Raw genomic sequence first — 27,075 nt, forward strand, 5'->3', positions numbered from 1 at the left:
GGACATCCTTGGATCCGCCCCCTGAATCTAGTAAAAGCTGGTTTTTGGCTGCAATAATAAGACTTGCATACGATGCAATGTATGCATCAATGTAGCACTACAGCATCACATGATTATTTTCAACCGTTGTACTAGAAACCGAAGACCATACTACAAACAAGGGAGTCTATAGATCTCAGGTTTCATGCCTACATGTAAGCTCAACATATTGGTAGTATCAGCCTACTCTTGTCTACAAAAAAAAATATAAATAAAAATAAAAAAATGAAATTTTTTTTCGCAACAGTGATTCCTATATTTGGTTTAAAGGACATTATGTTTTACCTCCAGTTTCACCTGATGTGACTACTTTCTCAAAAACTAAAGAGCTACAGTTGAATAGTTAAACTTACACAATGCCATATGTTGTGATGATGCATTCAGTACAACCGAGAAGGGGAAGATCTCTGGGGCCCAAGCTTACCAGGGGGAACATAGAAATTGCAGGTAGCATTTTTTTTTTTCAATATTTTTTTCAAAAATAATAATTACTATCATGGGCCCTCAATAATGACATGGGTCCCCTAATAATGGGCCCCTCCAGATTGACAGGGCCCACCAAAAAATTTGTTGCGCCTTTGGCGTAATTGGGGGCCCATACCAACCCTTGCCCCTGTTACAGTTTCCCCTCTTGGCAGCCCTGGATGCACTGCATGACTCGAATACAACATGGTTTGAGGTGAAATAATTACTTCTACTTCTCGAGGTGTTGGATGAGTGGAACTACCTTCTGACGAAGTAGTTTAAAATCATCCAACACTGAGGTAGAATTCATTGCTTTACCAAAATAATACTTTGTTGTATTTGTTTTACTATATACTTCATAAATATTAGGCAGCAAACTGCCTTTTTACACTGGGTTGGATGCAGGGGGTTGCAGACAGTGCAATCGCAATGATAGAGCAATTTCTGGGCACCTAGAGGTCCACTTTCTCAAAATGTTCACACCTCAACCTCAGCCCCAACCATGGTGCGGCTGAGGTGGTATGGACTCTCACGCACCCCCTACAGCCAAATCCTGCATCGGATCTAGTTACATTAGCCATTTGGAACTATGAGTGTAAAATTACACTGTTTGCATACAGCTCATATAGCTGGAGGTGCGGTAGTCAATTTTGGGTAGTATTTTTTTTCTCCGTGTCTGCATAAAATTGGCATGCACAAGAGATGTTGTTATTACCAAATTAATATTTATGAAGTATATTAACAACTATCTGCTTTAGACTATCACAGATGGTCAGTGGTTTTGCAGTGCATTGGGCAAGCACTCAGACAAACCATTAGGGAGCTTTCGATGGCACGACGTGGTAGAATCTAAAACGTAAGGATGTCATTAATATTTCATTTGCGCATGCGAGAATGGCAAGTTCTCCTCATCGTGTGGATTCTAGGACTCAGTTTGACCAAATCGACGTTGTGCAGAGAACGTAGGAACGTTCTAGATTCGCGTCATTACGCATATCGAAAACTCCCTAATAACAAATTTGACAACCGCTGCAGTGTGTACCACTTTCAAACAACAATGACATTGTACGTAACACAGGAGACGACGTATCAAAAAACATTTTTCACCCAACAGGTAACAATGATTCTTACAAAGTGTGATGATTAAAATTATGATTTTGTTGCCATATACCTAACCAGAATGGTTAAATTTAAAATGGATTCGAACTGCAATAGTTCATAAACCACAAAATATACACTAAATTACTCGAACGACATGTAGTCACTTAAAAAAATCAAAAGGGTCATAATAATTTTGATAACATATAAAAAAAGATAAGATAGAGATAACAACTATACAGTACCACACTGCGACAATAACGCCATAGTCACACTGCCCCCACTACCACATATTAACAACGGTAAATAAAAAAATAATACGTCAATGTCTGTTTGTCTATGGAGCGTACAGATATGAATATGAAAAAAGATCAAATCCACATACATCAGACTGATAAAATTAATTTCTTGTTTCTGTGAAATATACAGTTTATTAATTGTATTATTTGATAAGATAACTACGTTATTATACGGATCCATATATTGTAAATTTAATGGAATTTTATAATTTCTATTGTGGGCGTTATGCTTCCACCTTAAGAAAAGCTAGAGAATCCAATCTTCTAAAGTGTGCGAGGAATTTAAGGGAACACATTATCGGCAACAAGTTTTTAATCACAACTGCCAAATAATAATCCCTGAAGCTTTCGATCAAGAGAACATGAAAGTGATCAAGTTTAATGAAAGACGTCTGTGATGGGTAAAACCAAAGAACTTAAATAGCAGAAGAATGCGCTGCTCCACGTATTTGTATTAAAATTGATGGAACATCTGCCCTCCTGCGAATGGGGCAAAATTTGACCATTTTACTAAGTGGAGAAACTACAGGAAACAAATGAACCAGAGCGGCGCCTTTATTATTGCTATATAGCGCCACCGCGCGGACGTAGTAAAATTGCTCTCCGTGAACCCACAATGCCTTTCGAACGGACGTTCCATTATATTGGGGAAGCTGCTTTATCTTCTGCTATTTATTATCTTTGGTAAAACCACAATCATTGTAATTCAAGTGGAAAAAAAATACATGCTGAGAATTTAGTCTTTACTCAAAAGCTTGTTATATTAAGACTATTTTTGAAAACTCATGTGCGAAAATTGATGAGCAGTAGATTGCTGGTTTCTCACATCACATATTCACACTCTCAGAGACGATTCATCCCCTGAAGTAATTACTTGATGAGAATTAATGATTGCTAATGCAACGGAGAGAGAATATGTGATGACTATGACGAAGGCTACATTCCAGGCGCTAAGGGATTTGCATCACGTAGTTAATTTTGAAACATGAAATTAAATTCTAGCTTGTTATGATTACAAGCTGACTAACATAAGGTAAAAAGGGTAATTTCTAGTAATTACTCAATTTGCATATGAACAATTTGGATGAACGTGGTTGGTTGAAGTTCGCATGGGACTTGAGTTTTGTTCAGTCCAAATTGCCTGTACAAGTAACGCCTATCATCCTGACTATTGGAATTATTCATATTGAACTCTGTTTCTACATAATTCTTGGTGTTCTAATTAATTTTAAGTTATGTTACATTAAGCTAATATGACTCTCCAGGGAAATAAATTTAAGGGTAACACTGCAACAGTTAACCAAGCAAAGACAAATTAATCTTACAACCAATCCAAGGACTTAAGTTCTGTATGAAACCATGATTTCTTCTCAAAACTAAAAAAGAGTTCCACTCCATTAATCCTGAAGTTTCTTAATGATACTTAGTTTATAGGGCATTGCTAAGCCCTGTGACAGATCAGATAACTTGATAAGCTTCTAATTATAACTTAAAAAATACATTATTTAATTAATTAATCACTGTGTACTGTTTTGTAGAATAGTTTTGTTTGGAGTGATATTTGAAATTTGTAACTATATGGAAACTTCGGATATTTTGTATTTACAGTATTCCTGCAATTCTATAAAACGAAAGTTATAAATACATATTAAAAAAAATATATTAGAATTTAACAAACAATAAAGCAAAGATAAATACAAGAAAGGTTAAGCTAAACATAGTAATGTCTTTTCTAGTGAAAATAAGTTAAAAGTAGACAATTAGTAAGCCAGTGAGCACATGATCTGTTGGAAGGGCATCACTATCTACAGCTGAATGATCTTGCAATACATTTTGAAAAACATCACCATGGATAAAAAATATACATAATTAGTTAAAATGACTAAAATGAGCAAAGTAACCAATGCCCTTCTAATTGCAAGGCTGCCATTATAGCAACAACCACAAGAAAACACACTGTTGTAGAATATACTTTTAATAATACCCTCATTAAATTGAAACATTATTCATCTCATCTGGATTTGCTCTTTTTGGAGCAAAAATATTCAGATATGACATGATTAAGCAATAACAATATATAGCTAACGTCATTAAATAAAAACACAATCGCATATTATGCATTTCACAAATATTTATGCATTATGAATAATTTTTTTTTTTCAAGTAAAATCAAATTATTACCATGGTTACTATATTGACAAAAAACAATTTTTATTATGAGAAACATGTGATGCCACATAATGTGAAGATTTACATGATTCATATTCCTGCTCTCTCATCTACAATAGACTTCACTTGTGATTTTACTTCTCTATGGCAACCATATTAAACTCCAATTTTTGTGCTGAAGGTATTCTACAGCCGCTGTATGTTATACAAGGTAATTTTCCAAATCAGCACTCATTTGACGCGTCTGCCACAATAGGCACTGCTGATGAAATACCTCACTTAACAATGCTGCACTCATTGCGACCTGAATCTGTTGTTTCCTTCTAATGCATTGCAAATTACAGACGGCCACTGCATGCAGGGATCTTCTCAAAAACTCTGCAGTCATTGGTAATCATGTTCTGTTTTCAACTCTTCTAATTCCATGCTCGCACCTAATGTTCAGTATTGATTCCATAAGTACCAAATATGGAAACCATAATAGATATGTGACATTGTTTTCTAGAAATATGTTGTCATGTTTAGTCCTTTATTTTTCATTCTACCTTTGGTTGCACTTGTGTTTCAATATCCACTCGGCAAATGGGACAGCGCTTATTGGACATTAGCCATTGGTCAACACAATCAATATGGAAGAGATGCATACATGGTAACCTCCTACAAAACAATAGATAATATACATTCATAAAAATACTACAAAAATCAGCAGTAAAAAGGCTAACAAACCAAACTTTACTTATTTTCTGGTAAAAAACAAAAGCCCATTCTATACAAAGACATCTACCATAGACGTATCTGTAAATTTGATATTTATTATAGAATATAATTTTATAAGTACCTATCATTTTCCCATATATATATATGTGGAATGATGTCATCATGCCCATATATGGGTGTAATATGACATCATCATGACATTATAAAGGCAAATCAAGCAAATTAAATTCACAGAAATAATTAAATGTTATTATTGAAGCTAACCAAACTTGTTTCGAAAATGTGTTTGAACATCTAAAAAATTAACCTTTAACATTTAATGTGCGTCAAAACTGCCTGAATGCTCTATAATTAATGTCAAGTTTATGCAATCCCAAGTTGGCCCTAAAATAATGTACATTTTCAGTTAATTATCAGCTTTAAAATCTTTGAATCTATAAATGTTCAATGCACTTTATATCAAATGAAAAGTCTATTTGAGCTTTTCTGATTAAGAGGGTCATGACAAATTTACATTATCTTAATAAATATATTATTGTATCATATACATATACTAGGTAGTGGAATCATTATACTCAGGTCAAAAGTAAAGTAACTAAAGATGGATGAAATTAAGTAACTAGATTATATTGTGGCCGAGGGGAGGGGCATCCACAGTACACCTAGGCATCAACTGAACCTCTGGCTCCCACACTAACCCACCACCCCCATATGGAATCACGGTTATGAGCCTGAACAAATGAATAGAAATGTATCTTTTTACTCACCTAACTCCTTCTTTCTCCTCATAGTATGACAAACATATTGCACATTTTTCTCCTTGATCTTCTGAATTTTCCTCCTTATCTGCTTCCTCTGTTTCTGTGTTTTCATCTGTGTTTTCGCTTCTACTCCTTTTCTTTACCTATTTATCACAAGAGTAAAAAATTAAATCCTGAAATTTACCAATTGGTAACTGTGCTACTACTTGAAAATTATTTTTATATATTATTATTATTTATTAGGCACAAATATTTACAATCAAAAAGACTACAAGGATGAAAAATATGCATGACCATCCCATGTTTAGGAACTGACAACAAAGAAAAACTAGTGCATAAATCGTTTATACAAATTACTTAATTCTGCTGGGCCTATACAGGAATACATCAATTTCGAAACTGAGGCAAACTTATATAAAAGTTGGAATTTGTCCGGTAATTGGCAATGCGTTAGCATGCATGTTTATTTCACCAGTTTATGAACGAATCACTACTTCTCTTGAGAGAGTAATTTTACTGGAGGAGACTATAATTCTTCTAAGTAAAACTCCATGGCCAAGCCCTATCTAATTATTACATGAGGCTTGCCCTCACAAAACCAGTATTAGTGACCAAAAAAAAAAAGAAGAAAATTGACTTTTTAATATATTCATATCCTTCACATTGTAAGCTTAAAAATGATGGGTTGTGCAATACTGGAATTGAAATATTATTGCCAGAGTTATGAGTCAAAGTGTTATGGCTTCTCTGAAGTCAAGTATACAACACTGTCGCATTCTTACGCTAACAATCTAACAATTAGCGACAATGCGCTGGTTTTGGGTGGCAATCCTCATATTACTAACAGTGTTTCATGTTAACAGCCTCAAAGCATTTTCTACCTCACAGAAGCTTTTGATCACATTAAATAGCAGTCAAGATGTTGGTCTTTTGATCACATAATATTTTTCCCTATTGGAAAAGGATTTGAAATATTCAGGTGACATTGGTTTGCATACCTTTCTGTATTCGTATGGGAATGTAACCTTTTCAATGACCGTCTTTGGTGCTCCTCGATTTGGCAATCCTCTGGGATCTCCCGCATGAAGCAGGGTCTAAAAAAAAAAACACACAAGAGAATCTATTTATTATTTGGATACTTACCAATTCACTTCCTGTTGTGTCTGTGTCATATTCATGTACAATATGAAACAAGTTATGTTGTAACTTGCAAACAATTCTGGTAATAAATTCAAAATAAGTAACAGTTTTAAAAGTACTGTATATATTCGCGTATAAGGTGATCTGCATATAAGATGANNNNCCCCCCCCCCCCCGAGTTTGAGAAGATTTTTGGATGATTTTTGTATGTTGGCTGTTTCCTACTCTATGCTGTTTTTTATGGTTGCGATACTGCATCTAGCTGGCTAAAAACGGAGGAAAATGTAGGGCCAATCTTCCAAATTATACCATTTTATGGGCTTTTAAATGTTCTTCAAAATCGTTTTTCCTCGCATAATTGTGTTCATTCATAACAGTTAGTAGCTTCATATCAGTAGTAAATTTGCATGTTACAAACGATCTGCACATAAGACGAACATAATTTTAAAAATTAAAAAATTGTATGTGTTGCACGTATAAGATGACCCCCCCCCTCGTCTCATACATGAGGATATACAGTAGAACAGAACATACAATACTCACATTAAAATTTGGCCTATGTATGCGATAAACGATGCCATTATTGTGATTGGCTGTCATTAACGTGGCTTCTCTAACAGAGATTGAGTTATTTGAAAATTCCTGCAAAAAAAAACACCACAAAAATGACATTAATGTAGGTTACAAAGGTTAGCAAAGTATCAAGAATTAAAGCTCTAAATCAGGTTTGCTAAATTTGCACAATTCTTAAAGATTACTTTCTAAAAATTACAAAGCCAAACAAACAAAATATGAGCTGTAGTACCAATCTGCCAGCTCAGCTAGGCTGTCATGGTTGGCCACAGTTAATCACAGCATAGTACTTCCCTTGCTCAAGGGGCCTAGATAAAAACCTAATCATACCTGCTATGATAAATTAAGACTGAGAATAGAGCTGCAAAGACTATAAACAAAGATAATACCGTTTTTGAGCTGAAGTGTACAAAAAAATAGGAAAAAAACCTACATTTAAGCTAAACAAATTCATTTTCATTCCTAGAATATTCAGTTGATGTCTATGGTTTTTCCCATAGGGCTTAGTTATGATTTAATAACTAAGTCTCATAATGGACTTTTACACCAAAAAGAAAAAAAAAATAAAGCCTATAGGCTTACATACTATGCCAATTACATTAACTTTGCTCACTACATCTGACATGACAGCAACTGCGTAAGCAATGCAGTGGCTGGTACTGATGTTCAAGATTATGCTCATGAATATATAAATTAAAGTTGATTGTGGCTGTATGATTTATACTTTTTTTAACATGATATGTGTTACAACATATAACACTGCCCTCTATAGTGCAGCAAGTTTTAAGCTACATTCACATCAGATCCAAACCAAAATTTGGACTGCATTTGCGATGCGCTGAACGCTAGCGTTCCTATTCTTAAGGTGTGAATGAACCTATACTGACCATTGGGAGAATAGGGTGGTGTCTGACCCCTCCAGTGCCGTGGTGGTAGTGATGCATGTGGTGATGCAGATGACGATGCTGGTGTTGGTATCCATCCATTATTGCAGTTGTCTGTTCAACCTCTTCCCTGAAAATTCAAAATCAAAATACAAGCAATGTAATGGGTACTGTTATTATCATAATCATCATTAATATAAATAACATATTCTTAGATGCCTAAAATACTCTATACATAGAGACAAAACATTTATTTGCCATATGTTTATGTTTCATCCTACACTTAATTTGTACATTCATTAATATGTCTATAGATATTACTTGTTAAACTCAATGGTTGTTTGTCATTTTCATGTTTAAAAAGACAAAATTAATTTGTAAATATAAATGATAAATAACATTTTATGGCATTCTGTTTTTCTTCACAAAGGGCTCATGTATTTATTATAGCTGAATGGGGAAACGTAAATAGACCCTGAGGAAGGCACATCATAGGTACAGAAAATTTTCATAAAACTTTTGTTATTCATATATTTGACATACCTTGGTGGATCCTGCCCCATTGGTCTTGGTATCACTAGTACCGGATCATGTCGTGTACCTGCACGTCTGTTTTGAGTAAAGATAAATAAAATACAATTGTATACATCTATATTACATTGCTATACTTATGTAGTGTAATTAAAACTTAAACTAAAAGCTAACCCTTTGGTTAGCTATTTGAATAGAAATGGCAGAGTAGGTAAGGTACTTTCCTTCACTTCCTTAGATCAATCTCCATCTCTATCCCAATTAGATAATAATCAGGTTTTTGTCTGTTAATCTCCTATGGCAAGTTTTGATCAGATTTTTGAATGAAGTACAGCATTGCAAGAACGCCAATAGAAATAAAAAATAATGATGTTCTTGATCTTAATGAGGTTTTGCAAATGAGCGAAATTATCAGCTTACCTGTAAGAGTAGTTAACAAGACAACGTCGATCGCGTTCTCTGTTGTACATCTGTTGGTGGAACAGCTGCTGATGTCTGAGTTGCATCTGGGGGGTCTGCTGTGGAAGGTGTATCTCGGTAATAGGGTGCTGATTGTGGATGTGTCTAGGCCTAGGATAGTGGTGACTATGACCCTGTTGCTGGGGCTGAACTCCCTGGTAGTTGGTCTGCGGAACATGGTACAGCCTCGGAGACATGTGTATAACATCGTCTTTAAAATATAAAGTAAAGTTACTCATTGGTAAGAAACTAGCAATTAGGGCTGGGCTTCTGGGGACATACAGCGCATGGAGTAGAGGGACCAAATAGGTAGAGAAATTCTACTCTAACAGGATTGACAAACAGGAAAGTTGACTACTGTACCTCCATCAGGTTCTCCTAGTTAATGCAACAGAATTATTTTTTAATTATGCAACATACTACAATTATTATTATGAACCAAATATAAATATACAAATTCTATAAAATACAAAATGATAAAATGTGCTGTAATAATTTGTTGTTATCCACTTCAGCCTAGACATGCTGATCTGGTGTATTCTCTTAACAAATCCTTGCCTTTGAAGCTAATTGCGCATGTTCCTAGACTAATAACTGGAAATATTTGGTACTAACCTTGGGGATTCTGGTTGAGAGTTGAGTCATACCGGTGTTGGCAGGACGATGATTGCGGCTGAGAGTCAACTTGGCTGGTAGAGTTCTGACAAGATTGCTGGGAAGTTGCTGCTGGTGCCGGTGCAGATTGATCTGTTGACAGACCATGATGGTACTGGTACAGATGGTTCCTTGGTAAACGTACCGGATGGTACGGTGAAGGCCTCAAGGGTTGGTTAGCGCTATGCACACCGGGACCTGGTTGGAAGGTACCAATGTGACAGGTACGGTGGTGATGAGGAATGGTTTGCCTGTTGCACCCTTGAGATAAATGACAGGTTGCACGGTTGCTGGTCTGCAATGAATATTCAACATGTTTTTAATGAATATTTAACAACTTTGTAATGAATATTGAACATCTATTCATGAGTACAATGAACAAGAAAGAGTGAACACACTATTTCAATTATAGTAATTGCAAATACGACAGTCTCAACAATTATGATTTACTGTGGTCTTTGGTTTGTGTCATAAGGATTTAAGAATACTGTACATACTGTAATTAAAAGTACCTGTACTGAAACTATTAGATTCTACAGAGATACAAAACCATGAAAAATATTACCAATTTATAATAATTAAAAAAACAATGGTAATGTAAAATTGGTCAAAATTATACAGTAAAAAAAAATCCCTAGCCTCAGTTATAAAATAATAATTCTATTAGATCATAAAAAACTTTAAAACGTAGTCATAATATTATAATAAAATAATTTGAAAATAATGATAATTAAAAATAAATTATTAAATTATAGTGTGAAAAATACTCTGTACTATTATAGTTCAAGATTATACCACTACCAAGGTCTGCTACAAGGCTAGCAGGACCAACATCCTAATCAAGCTCATGTTTCATACACGTTTCCGAGAATGCAAACATCATTATGATTTCATATTATCATACTTCCCCAGCAGCTAAGAGATCACTGGATAACTTAACAGACAACTGGCTGGGTCAGGTACAGAGGCTATACACAACATGCCTGCAGCAATTTGCACTAGAAGGGTCAAGTTTTACTAATTCAAACTGTAGTCATACACATACGTATGCATGCAATGTCAGAAGCTGTAGCTTTCCTAATTGTGTTACTGGACAGTCATGTATACACTGCCCGGAACTAGATCAGTCACTGGTCTCAATTTGGTGAATTTACTACTGTAGCTTAATAACTCTAAAAATATTTGTTCTGTCTAATCCTGACTGAAAAAAAACCAATTTATAAATTGCTAAAAGCTTTGTCTGCATTATCAAATTTTATGTGACAAACAACTGTATGGGCACCTCACACAAAATTTGATAATGTTGACAGATTTAGATGTTCAGATCACTGCACAATTTTGATGCAGGTTCAAAATGGGCCTATAATATAGGCTAATAACTGGAAATACTACTTGGATAAGAGGTACAGGTTTATCGTAAAAGAATCTCAAAATGTAAAGTTTCAACTCGTGGGAAGAGTTTGCACTTGTCATTGTGAGGTAAACGGCAATCTGACAATGCATGATCTGATACTGTTTATATTCCCTATGGAAGCCGAAGAAGGTCAGATCGGTAAAGGAATTGACATTCAGGCAATCCATGGATTAGGTCCTGGCATCAACACCACATTTCATGCGATAACGTTGATAGAGTACTATACAGCAACATAAAAATATTGATTTAACTTTGATTTCTTTAAATTGATTACCAACAAATTTAAGTGTCTATGTAAAATCTAGAACCACTATTTTTTAGGTAAATGGTAAAAGACAATACTTGCTGACCTTCTAGGATAAATCGGAAGGGTCAGTCTCTATAAATGTTTTAAAAAAAATTTGAAAGTAATATGATCAAACAAATAAAGTATTTATTATAGTTATGATTTATTATCTCCTTCTGCTGATTTAATGTCTCCTTTTAAATAAGATTTAGTATCTAATTTTAATATTTCAATATTTTGCAATTAAAATTTCTACTTCACTCTACTCATAGTTACTTAATATCTCACAATAAAAATCTGAATAATCCACCTAAAATTATATATTGAATGATATATAACTACCATATTCTTATTCATTCATTCATTATCTGATGATTTATTATGCACATTTCTTATGTAATTGTCAGTGGTATTTAAACTAGAGGAGAATGGTGCGATGATCCGGGTTCCTCAGTAAATATCTGTGTTTCTTATTATTAAAATCCATGCTTAATTTATGAATAAAACCTAATAAAAAAAAAAGAAATTATAATATAGAAAGCATTAATTAAAAATAGCATACAAAAGTAATATATTATTTATACGGAAGCACTGTTTATGAGCTATTTCTCTAGAAGCCTCTGCTGGTACTTAATTAGATATGATCAAAATAGCTGCACATAGTTCATAGATAGATAGGTTTTCTTTGTTCACTATCTTGCTGAAACTAACAACCTTAATACGGGGACATAATCACATCAACTGTGCTAAGGGTGCAGTAACTGTCCACAAAATTGCAAACATCATGTTTTCGGTTCCTCGATCTTAAACAGCGTTCCAATAGATTTTCATCGGCACAACTTGACATACGCCAGGGGAGGGCAAGATGATAAAAGGATAAAAGCATGAATGTACCAACACAATGCTCCAATTGAGGAGGGCAAGAAAATTCCCCAGATGATGCATTACAGGGCCCTCGAAAGGCAATCCAATGAAGCCTAGCTTCCTTTACACTCACTCAACGCATGAAGATGAAACTGTGCTACAGCAATATCAAGCATTAACCACAGAGTAATTTTTGCATATTTAATGTTTGTGTGGTGTAATGTTTAACAAATTCATTATATTTTTTAGATAAATTTTAGTACATAATTTGGACATTCAATTAATTATTTTCATTTTGAATTTTTCTACATCTTATGTCTATTATTTTTGCTCCTTTCTAGTGCCTTTTTGCTTGTAAACATCCAATATTTTGTGCATGAATAAATAATTATACTACTTGTAAATTCTTTAATAGTTGATGAAGAAAGAACATCTGTATGTACAATCTAAATTACAAATCTCATATTAATTTCATAAATAATTTGAATTACTCTGTTTCCTTATGATTCATATAGCACCAATGGATAATATTTTAGGATATTAAATTACCAGTATCAAAAATATTTATATAATTTATCTTCAATCCTCAGTAGACAATATATGTCCTTTATAGAAACAATTTATTGAATTACATTCACAATAATTAAATCTTCTTAATAAAGTTTTAAATATTAATGAAGCTTTAATTATACTTTGTAATTTTTTTTCATAAATATTATATTAAAACTTATCTAACTAGAAAGTTAAGTTGTATAATAAAGTAACACACTGATTTAAAAAATATTGATTATTATTATTAAAACTATAATTTTACATATATTATATAATCAAAAAAAATTATTAAAAATTACACCTTAGGGAATAAGTTTATCTCTTGCAACAATTTACTAAATAAAATTAAACTCTTTTAATAAATGTTCTTACATAGACTTGATTTGATTCAAAATATATATTGTATGTATATATTGCTATTAAATGACCTTTCAGATACATCTGTTCATAAATATGATGTAGTAACCTTTCAAAGACCGCAACCATATGACCTTTGACCTGATGATGTTCATGTGACATGATTGGCTGATTTTTTCCCTAGTCTTGACAGCAACTCTTATCCAGTCGTTAAACGCAAACAAAAGGTTGGACTTTTTAGGGGATATAAACAATGTTTTTAATGTCAAATCTGAAAAAAAAACTCAAAAATTCAACTTACAAATTGAATAACTCATTTACCAGAATCAGACGACGGGTTATCAACATCCAATGAAACACAGACTGACATAATTTAATTTTACCACAAAAATCCTTAAATTGATTACCAGCTAATTTATGGTCTATGCCAAAGAACTGTTTATTGGTGAAGAAAAGTTTGCTTTTTCTATTTTTTAATTAAAAACTAAACAGTACTTTAATATTAGTACCACAGAATGAACGTTATTCAGAATAAGCAGAGGGAGACCATAATTCAACGTTTCGACCTTCAAAATTATGGCCTCCCTCTCTTTATTCAAAGTAACATTCACTCTATGTTATTTAAACATAATCAGTGCATCTGTTGGCTTAGTATACAGTGTAAAAATATTAAATTTTATTTTATAGTTTTTTTTAGGGCATCATAGATGGTAAATCATTAATGCTTCCTGAACGGCCATATCCATCAGTGGAAACTGAAATTAGGATCTATGCCAAAGAATATGCATCAGTTTTATTTATTTTATTTGTAATTTTCAATTAAAAACTAAGAGCACAGTTTAAGAATATAAAAATATTAAATTTTATTTTATAGTTTTTTTTTAGTGCATCCCAGTTGGTATATCGTTAATGCTACACTACCAGCCAAAGCCGCAATCTCCATACCCATCAGTGAAGCCTGAATCAGCCTGTATCCAAAGTTTGCTAATTCTTGGCACAATTCCAGCGTAAATCTAAATGACTCATCTACAGGAGTGAACAGGGTTAGCCAAGTGTCAGTAGCATGTATGTAGGTAAATTCTGCAGACAACACTATATTTTCCATTTATCTTAATATTTTCCCCCACCATCTTCATCAAAATGAAACTCTTTGTTACCAAAATAGATCTTCTCTTAAACTTTCCCTCGGTGTATATTGATTGATGATTTGAACTTTCCTTTATTATTCAAAAATGAATAGAATATGCATGCTTTAGATTAATGAATTAGATAGACCTTTAAGATTGAGATTGCTTTTCTAAATAAATATATTTCATAGCTGAGTATTCATCTAGATGGGCTTGGGTGATACAATTTGAGGTTCTAAAAATAGGGCATGGCTAAAAAATGCTGAGTTATGCTTGCTACACTCATAACTGTTATGAAAACAACATTACTGATAATCATCATTATTATTTACCTCCTCATTCATTCTATTTTAAGACTCTTAAAAAAAGTATCTGAATTCTAAGAGGTCAAACATGGAACAAACACAGCCAAGAAAATGAATAAAATAGTGATTCATTATCATTATCATATTAGAATATAAAAATAAAATATGTTGAATGACATCGCAGCTGGCCCTCGGCTAATAGATGGCTGTAGCAAATGGCTACATTCACACCAATGTCGCCATCAGCACAGCCAGAATCTTGTTGAAAACATTAACGATATACAGTAGTTAAAGGATCTATTTTTGGTCTATACAACTCTCTACCAAATGCACTGACTTGCAATAAATATAGAAAACAACTGCGTAATAGATGACATTTTATAATCACATTCCCTTGAATAAACGCCCCCCTCAAAAACCATAAACAACAAGTGCCCCGGGTCACTCATTCGAATAAATACAGTAATTATGAAATATTTTTACATGATAATCTGTTATACCCAACACAAAATAGCAAGATATTTGTTGAGAAAGTAATGCTATGAATTCTGGCAAACACAGCATTGTGCATTACTCATGCCCACCCAAGCCTCAGATTCTTCCTAGAAGGTATCAGTCTCAATTTGAGTAACAAATGAGACATCAGTCAATAACAGGCATTGAAACATTATTAGAGACAGAATGAGCATGGTCTGGGGGAAAGTGGAGAATGGAGGGGGCATGAGGATTGTGGGAAGGGAGAAAGTAGTGTATGGAGGTAGAGGAACAAGGAAGATGAGTAGGGACAGGTACATGAGTATACAACATGGGACATAAGCTAGAACATAAGAATCACACATGAACAGGGAAAATGGTTGGTATGAGCTTTGCTCGGGGGACATGTAAATTAATACACTTTGTATATAAGTATATAAAAAAAAACTATCTAATTTATAAATGAATAAAATATATCAAACCTGAAAGTATCTGACTGACATATTCCAGCCAAAAAAAAATTCTTTTAAAAAAACCCTGAAAATATGCAGTATCCAAAAATCTTTCATCAGTGGAATTTCAAACAGTAATAGCTTTAACACTTCCTGATAAAAAACATTCATTTACCTAACAGGTGTTAAAATAGTGAGTCTGGCAACTATCATGTGTTCTTCATACATTTGCACCCAATCTGTTCACATATAACAGCAATTTGGCCAATCACTAGTTAAGAAATCAACTTAAGTGTATGTCGGTGCAAGTATACAAATTTTAGCATTGACAAGTTTTTGAAATCATAGGGATTGACCCTGGGATCTTCTTCGGATTGAAAGTTCTTTCAAAAACAACTGCTTCATGGTTACTTTGTGCTTAACGGTAAATGCCTTATATTTTTCTCACCTGTGGATGTGCATGGTGGTGTGTTTGTGGACCCCTTGACGAATGATGCATGGCGTTATCAGCGAACGGATCTTCTAAAGATACAGGCTGGCTCTTTCCCCTTCCTGCTGCGGCCTGAATCAGTGGATTTGGCACGTTTCTTGTCTGATACCTACAGCTCGGCCGGTGAATTACCGACGGTGGTATAAAATATCCATTCTGACGGTTTGAGTGGTCTATAGGGTCGGAGGGATGTCGACAGCTACGGCTACCAATACAGAGGCAAGGATCTCTGGTTGGTCTTGTGGTCTCTGCTGGACAATCTGTTGCTAAGTTTCTAGTATGACCTGTTAAGATAGATAAAGCAAAAATTCACCATTAACAACTTCTCCTTAGATTGAAAGGTCAAAGTGCTTTCGCAATAAGCAAATGCAAATTTTCAAGAGTCTCAAGTCTGCTGAGAGTATCTCGGAAATTGTCAGTCTCCCGCATTGCTGCTGGCAAGCGAAAATCTCATGAAAACAAACCATTTTCTTGCAAACACATTATGTTTGCATGTCTTTACTTGTAGTATTGTATCCCTGAAGTCAGCTGGACTTCGGTATTACCACGGACAGCAAAATACAATTAGATGCATTAAAAAACTCAAATCAGTAGAGGTGTTGTTAGTCTATGAGTGAGATACTCACCTGGATAAACCGATAAATGCCTAAGTTTCGATTCAAACTTACCTCTCGAGCATAAAAGAAAAATAATAGACTCGCCCTAGCTTGCCTATATACGCCCTGCGTGAATGAACAATATCCTTGTTTACTTCTTGCTGTAAAGCGATATAGATGAATTGAAAGAAAAGCTTACCCATTCTACGAAATAGGCTCATTAAACCAGACCTCTGGGAAATGAATTCTCCCAACTTGGGATAATTGACATCTGAACTTTACCTTTACATTGATAACATTATGTGACAGAATATTCCATAATTTAACTAATAACAATAATAATAATAATGCAATACTGTCATTGTTGCATACAGTAGTGCATAATAAAATCTATTCCGTTTAATATAATTTTGAAATTAATCATTTCGGGCATTTTACATTATACATGGGCTCCAGTACAAAAGTCTTAAGGCATTTAATTACAAAAGATATTCTCTGTTTACTGTACATTCTTTACCCCAACCTAGTGTCAAAGTGCTTACCTTTAATGTTATATAATAAACGTAGTAAATTATAATAGTAATTTTAAATAACAGCTGACATTAACGAAATGCAAGTTTAAGTTGCATTCTGGACAAAAATAATTTAGTATATCATTACTTGTTCCTCCTACCAAATTAGAATAACATTTACTTCCCTGACAGTGGGATCCTCTAACCATTCTTTAACAAAACAACCAGACAGAAAATGCTGGTACGGTAGTTATTAACAATGCTTCTGAGAGGTCAATTTTAGGTCACAATCGCAGTCATGGCTCATTGCCTAAGCTGGTTGAATTAACTGCCTGAAACACCTTTGCAAGTTTGCGCATCAAAGCATTACCCTAGGCTGGGCCCAATCAAAAGTGTAAATGGGGTATTTTAGGTATTTAAAATCCTTTATTATTCTTCCATTAAATCTATTCTTTATGTTTTAAAGTTAGAATCAATATTTGTTGAGTTAGTTCTTCCATTAAATCTATACTTAATGTTTTAATTACATTCACTCCACAGTAAAATATAAAATGCTAAATGCACACCCTTTGCAGGAAGGCTAACATAAAATGCAGACTACAACTGCCAGTTAAATGAAATAATCCCAGCAAGAAATTGGTGAATCAAAATCGAGGAAACGTAGTTGGTTGGATCACAATTATTAGACTAATTCTTAGGGAAATTGGGCTTCTAGACAAACTGAATACCAGATTTACTAAAACCTGTACTGTTCAGTACATATATGATACAGTAGATCATCAATTCTATGCAAATCCTATTTCTATTCTACAAAACATTGATTACCTAACGGTGCTTTCAGGAACTGAATATTAGTATTTACTGTGTGCCAATACTCCATGAATAAAAAGCAGAAGCCTTATTCCTAAGACCTGAAATATAAATCTCGATTTAAATCAGCTAGGGTGTTTTCTAATCAATTAGGATGATTTTCGTCCTAAAATTTTATATATATTAGCCTAAGAACTCTGATTAAATTTTTTTAAAACCCCTTATTTGTACCAAGAAATAACAACATAAGACAATGGTTAATAACAAATCACTGTCACAGTTTATTATTTTTTTGGTCTAATCTGTAATATTTATAGATTATTTTGTCTAATCTATACTATTTATTAATATTAATAATATTTGCAATGTAGGCCTAATACTCCTACATACACACCACAACTATCAAGTGCATGTTAAAACATTAACTCACAGATTTTGATTAACCTTCCATCAAACACACTACTATACCTCTAAAATTTGAAGCTACTCCAACACCCCCAAAAAAGCCCCACAAGCTGTACATGATTGGTTTTAAACAATTAAATATGTTATCTGTAATACTTAATTCATTTTTATCATATTTTACATGTTTTTCATTTTAATCAATTTATTATTTTTTTCTTCTAAGTATAGATGTGCCTTATACCTTACATTGAAACTTAAGTGTATATATCATTCAGAAATTCAAACTACAGTAATTGCTAAATTCAATTTAATGTATTAATTTCTCATTATATAAGAAATTAACATTAAACAACAACTGTCAGATAAAATGTTGTAATGTGAGAAATGTTACCATCTTCATCCGATTCGGTGAGATCAACCACCATGGTCGGATGTCTCTGCGGTAATGGATCGACCTCTGACACAGCCACAACTTCAGCGCTCGATGACTCTGCATCTGCGGCGGTCTGCTGTCGCTTGTTGACAGACGACTTCACTTGTTTCTTGTTTTTGCATTTTCTAAAAAAGTTGGGGAAAAAAACCAAGCCATAGGTTAAGATGGCCAGTTAAAATCATGGTGTATTTAAATGTCCTGTCAAAAATCTGTCACTTATAAGTTGTTGACAAGCTGCCAAATTAAATGAATGACAAGATTATATTTCTCCACTTTCCCCAAACCTCTTCAGCTTGTCATAAGCATGGCTTTATAAGCGCTAATGTATTTTGGACCTTTGCCCAGAATTACAGCTTTATCTCGGCGCAGTTTGTGATCGCCAGTGCAAGCCAAACTTCAACGCTTTTCGACGCATATGTGGGTACACTGTTGAATGATCTTCAACATGTTTTTCGTCTTTACACATGGTGTAACAATATAAAAAACACCTCAAATGTGATGCTTTACAGATTGTGAAAATAGCTCTTTACGAAAATAGTCCTGCTGACTACTATCATCTTTGATGCATTTGGATGGCTCTATTGAGGTGCTTCATAACAACAGCTGACTCATTTAATAGCAAAATTCAGGTCAGCTAGCTCCTTTAATATGACAAAACTTTCGGTCAAAGCTCCACATGAGGTTGCAACGTTCAATAAAATGATATCATGTAGGAAAAAATGACACAGTACTTTTTAAAGGAGGAAAATAATGAATTAAAGTAAAAATATGTAAGCTTCTTAATTATTATTATTATTATTATACTAATGTTAATGTATTTTGTAGATACCTTAATACATTAGTAGGTTAAACATTTTAAATTGATTTTCCACAAAAAAAAAAAAGTAGCTAGCAGTCACAGCAATATATACTAAGTTACAAATAGTAGCAATTATATCTATTAGAAACAAATATTATACCAATATAATATTAATTTTATCTCACATGATTATTACTCTATTATAGTGCAACTACAAACATACTGTAATGTTGTAAAACATGATGTATCACTACATTACATAACTACATTTTAAATATTACAGTATTCTACATACTGTACAAGGCACTGGGAATTAAAGTCATCAGAAAAAAAAATGAATTTCCAAGAAATGAAAAAAAATATATTACTGTACTTACAGTAATCCTTTTTGTTTTAGTTTATTGTAATGCTGTACTAATTTAATTAGCCCAAGAATAATATAGTAATTGCTAATCAATCCATTAGTATCACTGACAACAAGACCTCTTACTGGTATAAGCATTGTTCATTTGATAATGGACCATTCGCTAAACCCCACTGAATATTGTTGCAAGTCCAACAAAATGACAGCATAATCACACGTAAACATGTGGGTTTGTTGGACAACACATGTTTGTGAGAAACATGCATAGTCCTGGCCATGTTTTGATTGTTCAATCAAACTTTACTGTATATTTGATCGTCACTCCGGTAAGATATATTGATTGGCAAGCATGCACAGGACTCAAACCAAAATGTGGGCCCAGAGCTGTATAATTCCTAGTCGGGCAGGCAAAACAGTACAATGTTGCACAACCACTTTAAAGCAGGAATATTAAAATGCCTTGTCTAATGGCAAAATCAAAATGCACAGCGTATGATTCAAACACTGACCTCAAGGAAAACAGCCCAAATTACAAAACTATGCCAGCCACTCCCACTATTATGAATCAACATAAAAGACGATCTAGGCCTTGATGTTACATTCAAGTGTTAGCAAGGCAATTTTTTTATATATTTAAAAAAAATAAACTAGTTTAGTGTCACCAGTATTTGGCTGGCCTACAAAATATTATTATCCTTTTAATATTTTTGTTTAACCATTACAACTGTTCATGTTCTCTTGCTATTTTGATAAATAAAAGATACATCACTCTATTGTATTATCCTTCCTGGCCAAGGCCTACTTTAATTGCTGGATAGCTAACGTATACATAATGCCAAGTTAATAAATTTGAAAATATGCACCAAATTACAGGCACAGGTGCTAACAACAGCAAACGACTAAATATTATTTTTTTTTATACAATATTAATAAAAAGATGAATTGAATTAAATTACGCTGGTCCATTGGAAAAATAATCTGTTAAAATATTAATGTATTCATAACATATTTTGGTTCAGAAAATTACCGACTATTGAATAGGTACTTACTGCACATACCTGACAGCTGGAGTAACTTGGACAACCTGGACATCATCGCTGTCGGATGAACTTGAAAGGACCACTTCATAACGACTGGGAACCTGTTCACAAATTCCACTTGGCCCAGCAAGTAGGTCATCAATTATCTCCACCACATCATCATTACCACCTGTCTCCTCCCGTAGCCTTCCTCTGCTAGCACCTGACGTCCTACCCGTTGACTCATCCTCAAGGCTGAGCACATCCACATCTGAATCGTCGTCTGCATCATACTCATTCATCCTTTGCAGTTCCTCGTATTTATTTGTTGTGAAGGTTGCTGACTCAGATTTTTGCCGCTTTGTTCCCCCTTTCTTATGCCTGTTGTGTCCATGTTCACGATTTCTTAAAGATTCAGTATTTCCCAGTCCATAATGTTCTGAACGATTATCTTCACTTAAATAAACGTCCGAGTGGCGTGGATTTTTATGCGTCTTTGCTTTCGTTTTCTCATATGTGGAATACCTGTCACTAAAGCCCATTGACATTTGACCCGATGACCGTGAGATCTTTTGCCTTTCTCTTTTTCCAGGCCGAACGGAGACAACTGGATTGAGGTCAGAGTTCAAGATGATGTCTGGCGAAGCAAAGTGACCAGAAGTTGTACCATTTGACCCTGTCTCTGGAATGAACAAGCCATCGCCTTCAGCCAAAGTATCAAATAAGTTCTCACTAACATCCCCGCCAATAAATGGATCATTCCTAAGTATTGAGTTTATTGTAAAATTATTGCCAGGCTGAGGTGAAGGTACAGCATTACCATGGCGACTATGTAACCAATGATGTTCCAACTCCTGCTCGGCAACGTGTTCAATCTCTGAGAGGTCATGGCTTTCCATCAGAGGGCCTTGTGGAGCTTCAAGGGGATCAGTCTCCATGGATACAACATCCGCAACATCCCTTGGTCTAAATAGATTGAATGCCGATGGATGAGGAAGATCTGCTGGAAATAAAGTGAACAAAATTAATTCTCAGCAAATACATTCGAGAGACACTGCATAAATACACATACGACTTATCACTACTGTACCACTGCTTGTAATTTTTCTTTCTTTTCCTGGTGCGTTTTTTAAGAAATGGTAATTTAAACACATTATACTATTTGCTGACACACCCTCCACAAATTATCAGAGCAAATTTTTTTTTCAATTTTACTTTACAGTATTCCTAATTATTGTAAATTACAAATATTGGATGACAGATTGGATGTTTGAATGATTGATACTGTAGGTTGATTGATAGGATAACTGATGGGTTAACTTATTGGACGGATACCGGTACATGTAATTAAATTAATCGTGAGCGAGAAATAATGTTTAAATAATGTATAATTTGAAATAGTTTTAAAAATCTTGGTTTTGCATTCATTAGAGGATTGATTTATTGGTTGATTGGGTCCATTTGTGAATAATAAATGAATATGAATGAAATAAGGAAATCTTGTGAGAATATATGTAAAATGCGATAATGGAATATATTGTCATACCGTAGTTTTGTATAGTACATAACCATGAAACCAACAAACATACTTTGACAGCAATAAGTGATAGCACTTGTCCTTGTATTTATTTCTTAAATCAGCTGGGGCCTCAGGGGAGATGTCAATAATCTGAAATCAGTGATTTGGGGGAAAAAACTTTTTATCATCAGTAATGAGATAAACGCGACCAGGTCAAGTGCTTCACAATAATGCACATTGTGGATCACATCCGCTGTGTCTTTCAACATCAGACATTTCCAATGATGTGGTGCCTGTAGAGACAACATTCTCAAATCGATGCTTGAATCATAATTATAAAAGTCGTTAACAACTAGGCAGGGCTTTAATACAACTGACTGATCATCAATGCTGCAGGGGACACACCCAAGAGTTGTGCAAAAGTTTTACCAGCGAGCAATTAGTCATGTCAAAAAAAAGATGGGTTATTGGACTACGGGACAGACAGTTGATGTAGTCACTTTGAAAGCAATTACTGCATATCCTGACTCCTTTGTGGTAATCTACCATTTGGTTAAAATTCTGGAATCGATTTTGATGTTTGAATGTGAGCTGATGACGAAATTACACTAAGATAAAGATCAAAGAATGTCAATAGATTTTACATTAAACAAACTAATACAAGGAAAAAATCAATTAGAAAAATAAATTAATTGAAAAAAGTTGTAAACATTCCAATGACAAGCCACTTTACCTTAATCAAAGGTTTAAATAAAAACCAAATGATATAAGCTTAACATCCTTTACTATTACTGTAATCAAAATATATGTCAATAAATAACTCAAATGTTGAAGAATACATGTAATGTAATGCTTTTCACCTGTTTCATATTTCATTGTATTTCTAATATATGTCAGGGCCCCAAATGATTAGCTTTGGTGGATGTGCTACCCTTCTTAAACATGGTTTTAAATAAAAAATAAATATAATGTGAAAACATTCAATAAAATCTTTTATAATGAACTGAAAAAAAAAACTGATTACAATATTAAAACTTGTGTAATAATACATAAATTTATGATAGATTATTATACTTTGATGAAATCCGATACTTACGGTACAATACAGCTACTGTAAATGCTTTAAGTTTCTATTTGTTTTTTTATGAGATTCGGTACCACCACATACTTTGGGGATAAGTGTAAAAGGAAAAATATATATTTGCTTAATGACTGGTACAAAATATTCTTAATAAAAAATATTAAAAATCAATCTCCAAAACCATTAATGGTAATAAAATGTTGTTAAATTGCCTGAAATTCATTCATAAAATACACGGAAATATTATTCTTTAATTATTGGATCTAAGTACATGTCTAGACAACTGAAGGGCCGCTACCTGATGCTCTGGGTAACCAACTGTAGACAACAATTTACTTTAAATGACGTTTGTAGCACTACAAAAAGTCTTAACGACTCTTATAGCTTCAACTCTGAATGAAAATGCTTCTGAAATGAGGTGATCATAACTTGGAGTCAAGCCGTTCGACGATCATCCCGATGGGTCACCGGGGGGTCATATTAAGTCGTGCACGTTCACGAAATCTTAATATGCAAAGTGCGCAACACGCTTGAGTGAGACACACTCGAGTATAGTGAGTATTGATGTTGTTTGACATATTGATGGACCAAAGTTTTATGAGAAATCTTTCAAAGGAAATGACACACCCATAAAGTCCAAACATTTGACAAACAATCTTCTTACTTGATGAATTTTGACTTTTGACAGGATTACGGTAGAGATTCAGACCAGGTTCTAGAAACTTGTAAAAGTGCATATCCATTTCATCACTGTCATATTCAATTGTAATTATTTTCAAAAACTTGTTAAAAGATATGTACTTACTTTGTAAGTGCAGTGTTAAATATTGAAATATATAAATCATTGAATTGCTCAATTTAAGAATCAAATAGGCCTAGTTATCATTTTCCAATAAGACAGATCAAAACAGGTTTCACATTATTTACAGACTTTTTACTTGAAAAAAATCTTTAAATTCATTATAAGAGTACTGGACCCATCATCCCACCCCCTCCCAGCAACAAATATAAGACTTTGCAAGGATGATAAATTTACTTAATATTGTACACTATGCGGCTGTTAAATGGCGCAAATATTTCTTATTCTAATTTTTAAATGCTTTTTTTTTACTTAACAGTATTTTGGTATATCTACTGTACACATTTAGGGTACTATACATCATTACAGTAGATCATTTAACAGAGACAGTAGGTATATACAAAATAATTTAAAAACACAATATATTCATTTATTTTCTTCATACACTATAGTGATAGAAAATACAGTATATATTGATGACCTTAACATGGCCCTCTATGACCCTACTGTACATAACCTTTGTTGATTCAAAAGGAATCATAGTAATTTGTTTAGGAAGGTCAAGAGGAATCATTGGAGGTGATAGACTGATCAAGCAGAACCTGACCACCATGCAACTGAAGGGATAGAACAACCAATAGGAACAGGTCACTGTCCTTGTCCTGGCCTAAGTCATGACAAAATTTGTAATTGTGGTTTCATAGATTTAGATGACAGGTTTTGTAAATCACATCCAATAGGTAGCAATGAGATTTTAAAGATATATTAAACTATCATTATATCAAAGAAAATTCCACTATTTTGAATAGTCTATTTCAACAAACTCCAGGTATTGTGTCTTCTAGTTGAACCAGGGAGTTGGTTAAAAAAAAAACTAACAGTAATGTATACAGTACAATAATCTAAAAAATATATTAAAAAATCAAAAAATGAAAATTTGGATAGAGAAATTTTTTTTACCATTAAATTTCTGAAACAAACAAAATCTCTAAAAATTAAAATGACAAAATCGAAATTGATTCTTTTTCAATTGAAAGTTGGTAACTTTATTCCTACAAATTAGCAAATTCAACAAAGTTTATTTTAATATACAATGTTTTTCCCTTGTTTTTTTTTTTTTTTATGGTATTATCCTGTAGTATACTGTAATAATTAAAAATATTCAGAAAAATGTCTCATGGCCCTACTATACAGTAAAAATACTTTATGATGACAAACATTGTTATTTTTGTAGTTTATTATTATTTTAAGCTTGAAATAAAAACCTATTCAAATAAAAAAAAATATTCCATATTGTTGAAAGTGAACTGGAATAACATAATCATCTGTCTCTATGTTTACATAAACTCAGTTTTTAAAGTAAAGTTGATTTTTTTTTTTATAAATATCATCATTATGATAAACAAAAAAATTGAATGAAAGATAAAACATGCTGTAATACAGTATGAAGTTATTTTTTTTAACACAATTTGTTTTAACTGGTACAGTATACTGTAGGAAAATCATCAATAACTATATTCATTAAAGAGAATGTCAAAGAAGATGAAAAAAAAAATCAAAATGGCCACTTGGCACTAATAAAGTGAAGGACTGTAGGCAGATACTTCGCAAATCCATACTACTGTATGTAGAGAACATTAGCATGATGAAATGAACGTTGTACATCACATTACACAACATATCAACATTAACATGAATGTTCCATTTAAAAGTCAATCAGAGGTCATAGTCTGTATTATTTTTGCTTGGCTAATCTAACCTTTCACTCCAGCTGAACAATGATCATGCATATTCATGAGCTGGCTTTACAGATCACGGATTCATGTGAAATGAATGTTGAGATCCAAGGCACAGTCGACAAAGGAATGTTGTAATGAATTAACGTATTTCTTATTTGCAACATTATATCAAACCATCACAGTTGGCAGAATAAAAATTACATATTATTTGCTAAACAAAAGCTGTTTAAAACCTAAATGTATTATTAATGCCTCGATTTGCTCAGAATTTACATCCATTTTACAATTCATGAATTATATCCAAATGTACAGTATTGTATTGGGAAGTAATAAATTGTGATATTTAATAGCAAACAGTGGTACTTGTATGTGTTGTCTTCATAGTCTACTGTAATCAAGAATGTTGTGCAATGATATGGTTTTGGTCTGGATTCAGAACATCCAGGGTTCAAATTGTAGGTTGAATAAGGAGTAAAAAGGAGTCATTCATTTTTCATCAATTTCATGAGCTAGCACACATGTTCCATCTGTGTTTAATCGAATGGACAGGGTAACTTATGCAAATCTAGAGTATATTGAGTTTGTTTTTAAATGTAATATAGTAATAATTATCTGTGTTTTCCGTAGTACTGTAACATTATAATTAATCTGAACTGTTTAGATTGTTGCCGTCAGCCAGATTTGATGTTTAAATTGTGTTTAAGGGAGAATCTATTGATTGAGCCTTTTTTTTTTCATTTGTTTATAGTTATTGCTTAAAAAATATTAAATCCTGAAACCTTAAGATAGTATTATTACAGTTAGTTTTCATAAATAATGTAACAATTTCAGTTTAAATCAAGGCTCAGGATGAAAAATAATGTTGATTGTAAAACTGATTTTTCTGAGA

At 33.3% G+C, this 27,075-nt stretch overlaps 1 protein-coding gene across 4 annotated transcripts in view; it reads right to left on the bottom strand.

Annotated features, from left to right (window-relative positions):
• The window catches only part of LOC117108114 (E3 ubiquitin-protein ligase arkadia-B-like), a 31,393-nt gene continuing 4,318 nt past the window's right edge, over positions 1–27,075 (bottom strand). The window contains exons 3-13 of one of the 4 annotated variants that reach the window (XM_033250059.1): positions 21,079–22,048; positions 18,825–18,991; positions 16,069–16,394; positions 9,751–10,084; positions 9,097–9,346; positions 8,689–8,754; positions 8,149–8,275; positions 7,232–7,330; positions 6,547–6,642; positions 5,555–5,691; positions 1–4,727 (exon numbers count right to left, since the gene is read on the bottom strand). In XM_033250059.1, coding sequence (XP_033105950.1) covers positions 4,607–4,727; positions 5,555–5,691; positions 6,547–6,642; positions 7,232–7,330; positions 8,149–8,275; positions 8,689–8,754; positions 9,097–9,346; positions 9,751–10,084; positions 16,069–16,394; positions 18,825–18,991; positions 21,079–22,048 — 2,693 coding nt within the window. In that variant the 3' untranslated portion in view covers positions 1–4,606. Of the gene's footprint in view, positions 4,728–5,554; positions 5,692–6,546; positions 6,768–7,231; positions 7,331–8,148; positions 8,276–8,688; positions 8,755–9,096; positions 9,347–9,750; positions 10,085–16,068; positions 16,395–18,824; positions 18,992–21,078; positions 22,052–27,075 lie in introns of those variants that run through there. The other 3 variants (XM_033250058.1, XM_033250060.1, XM_033250061.1) reach the window with 3 other exon arrangements.

This window comes from Anneissia japonica, unplaced genomic scaffold, assembly GCF_011630105.1.
Source record: "Anneissia japonica isolate Jap-2015-1 unplaced genomic scaffold, ASM1163010v1 scaffold287960_len3192837_cov198, whole genome shotgun sequence".
NCBI lineage: Eukaryota > Metazoa > Echinodermata > Crinoidea > Comatulida > Comatulidae > Anneissia > Anneissia japonica.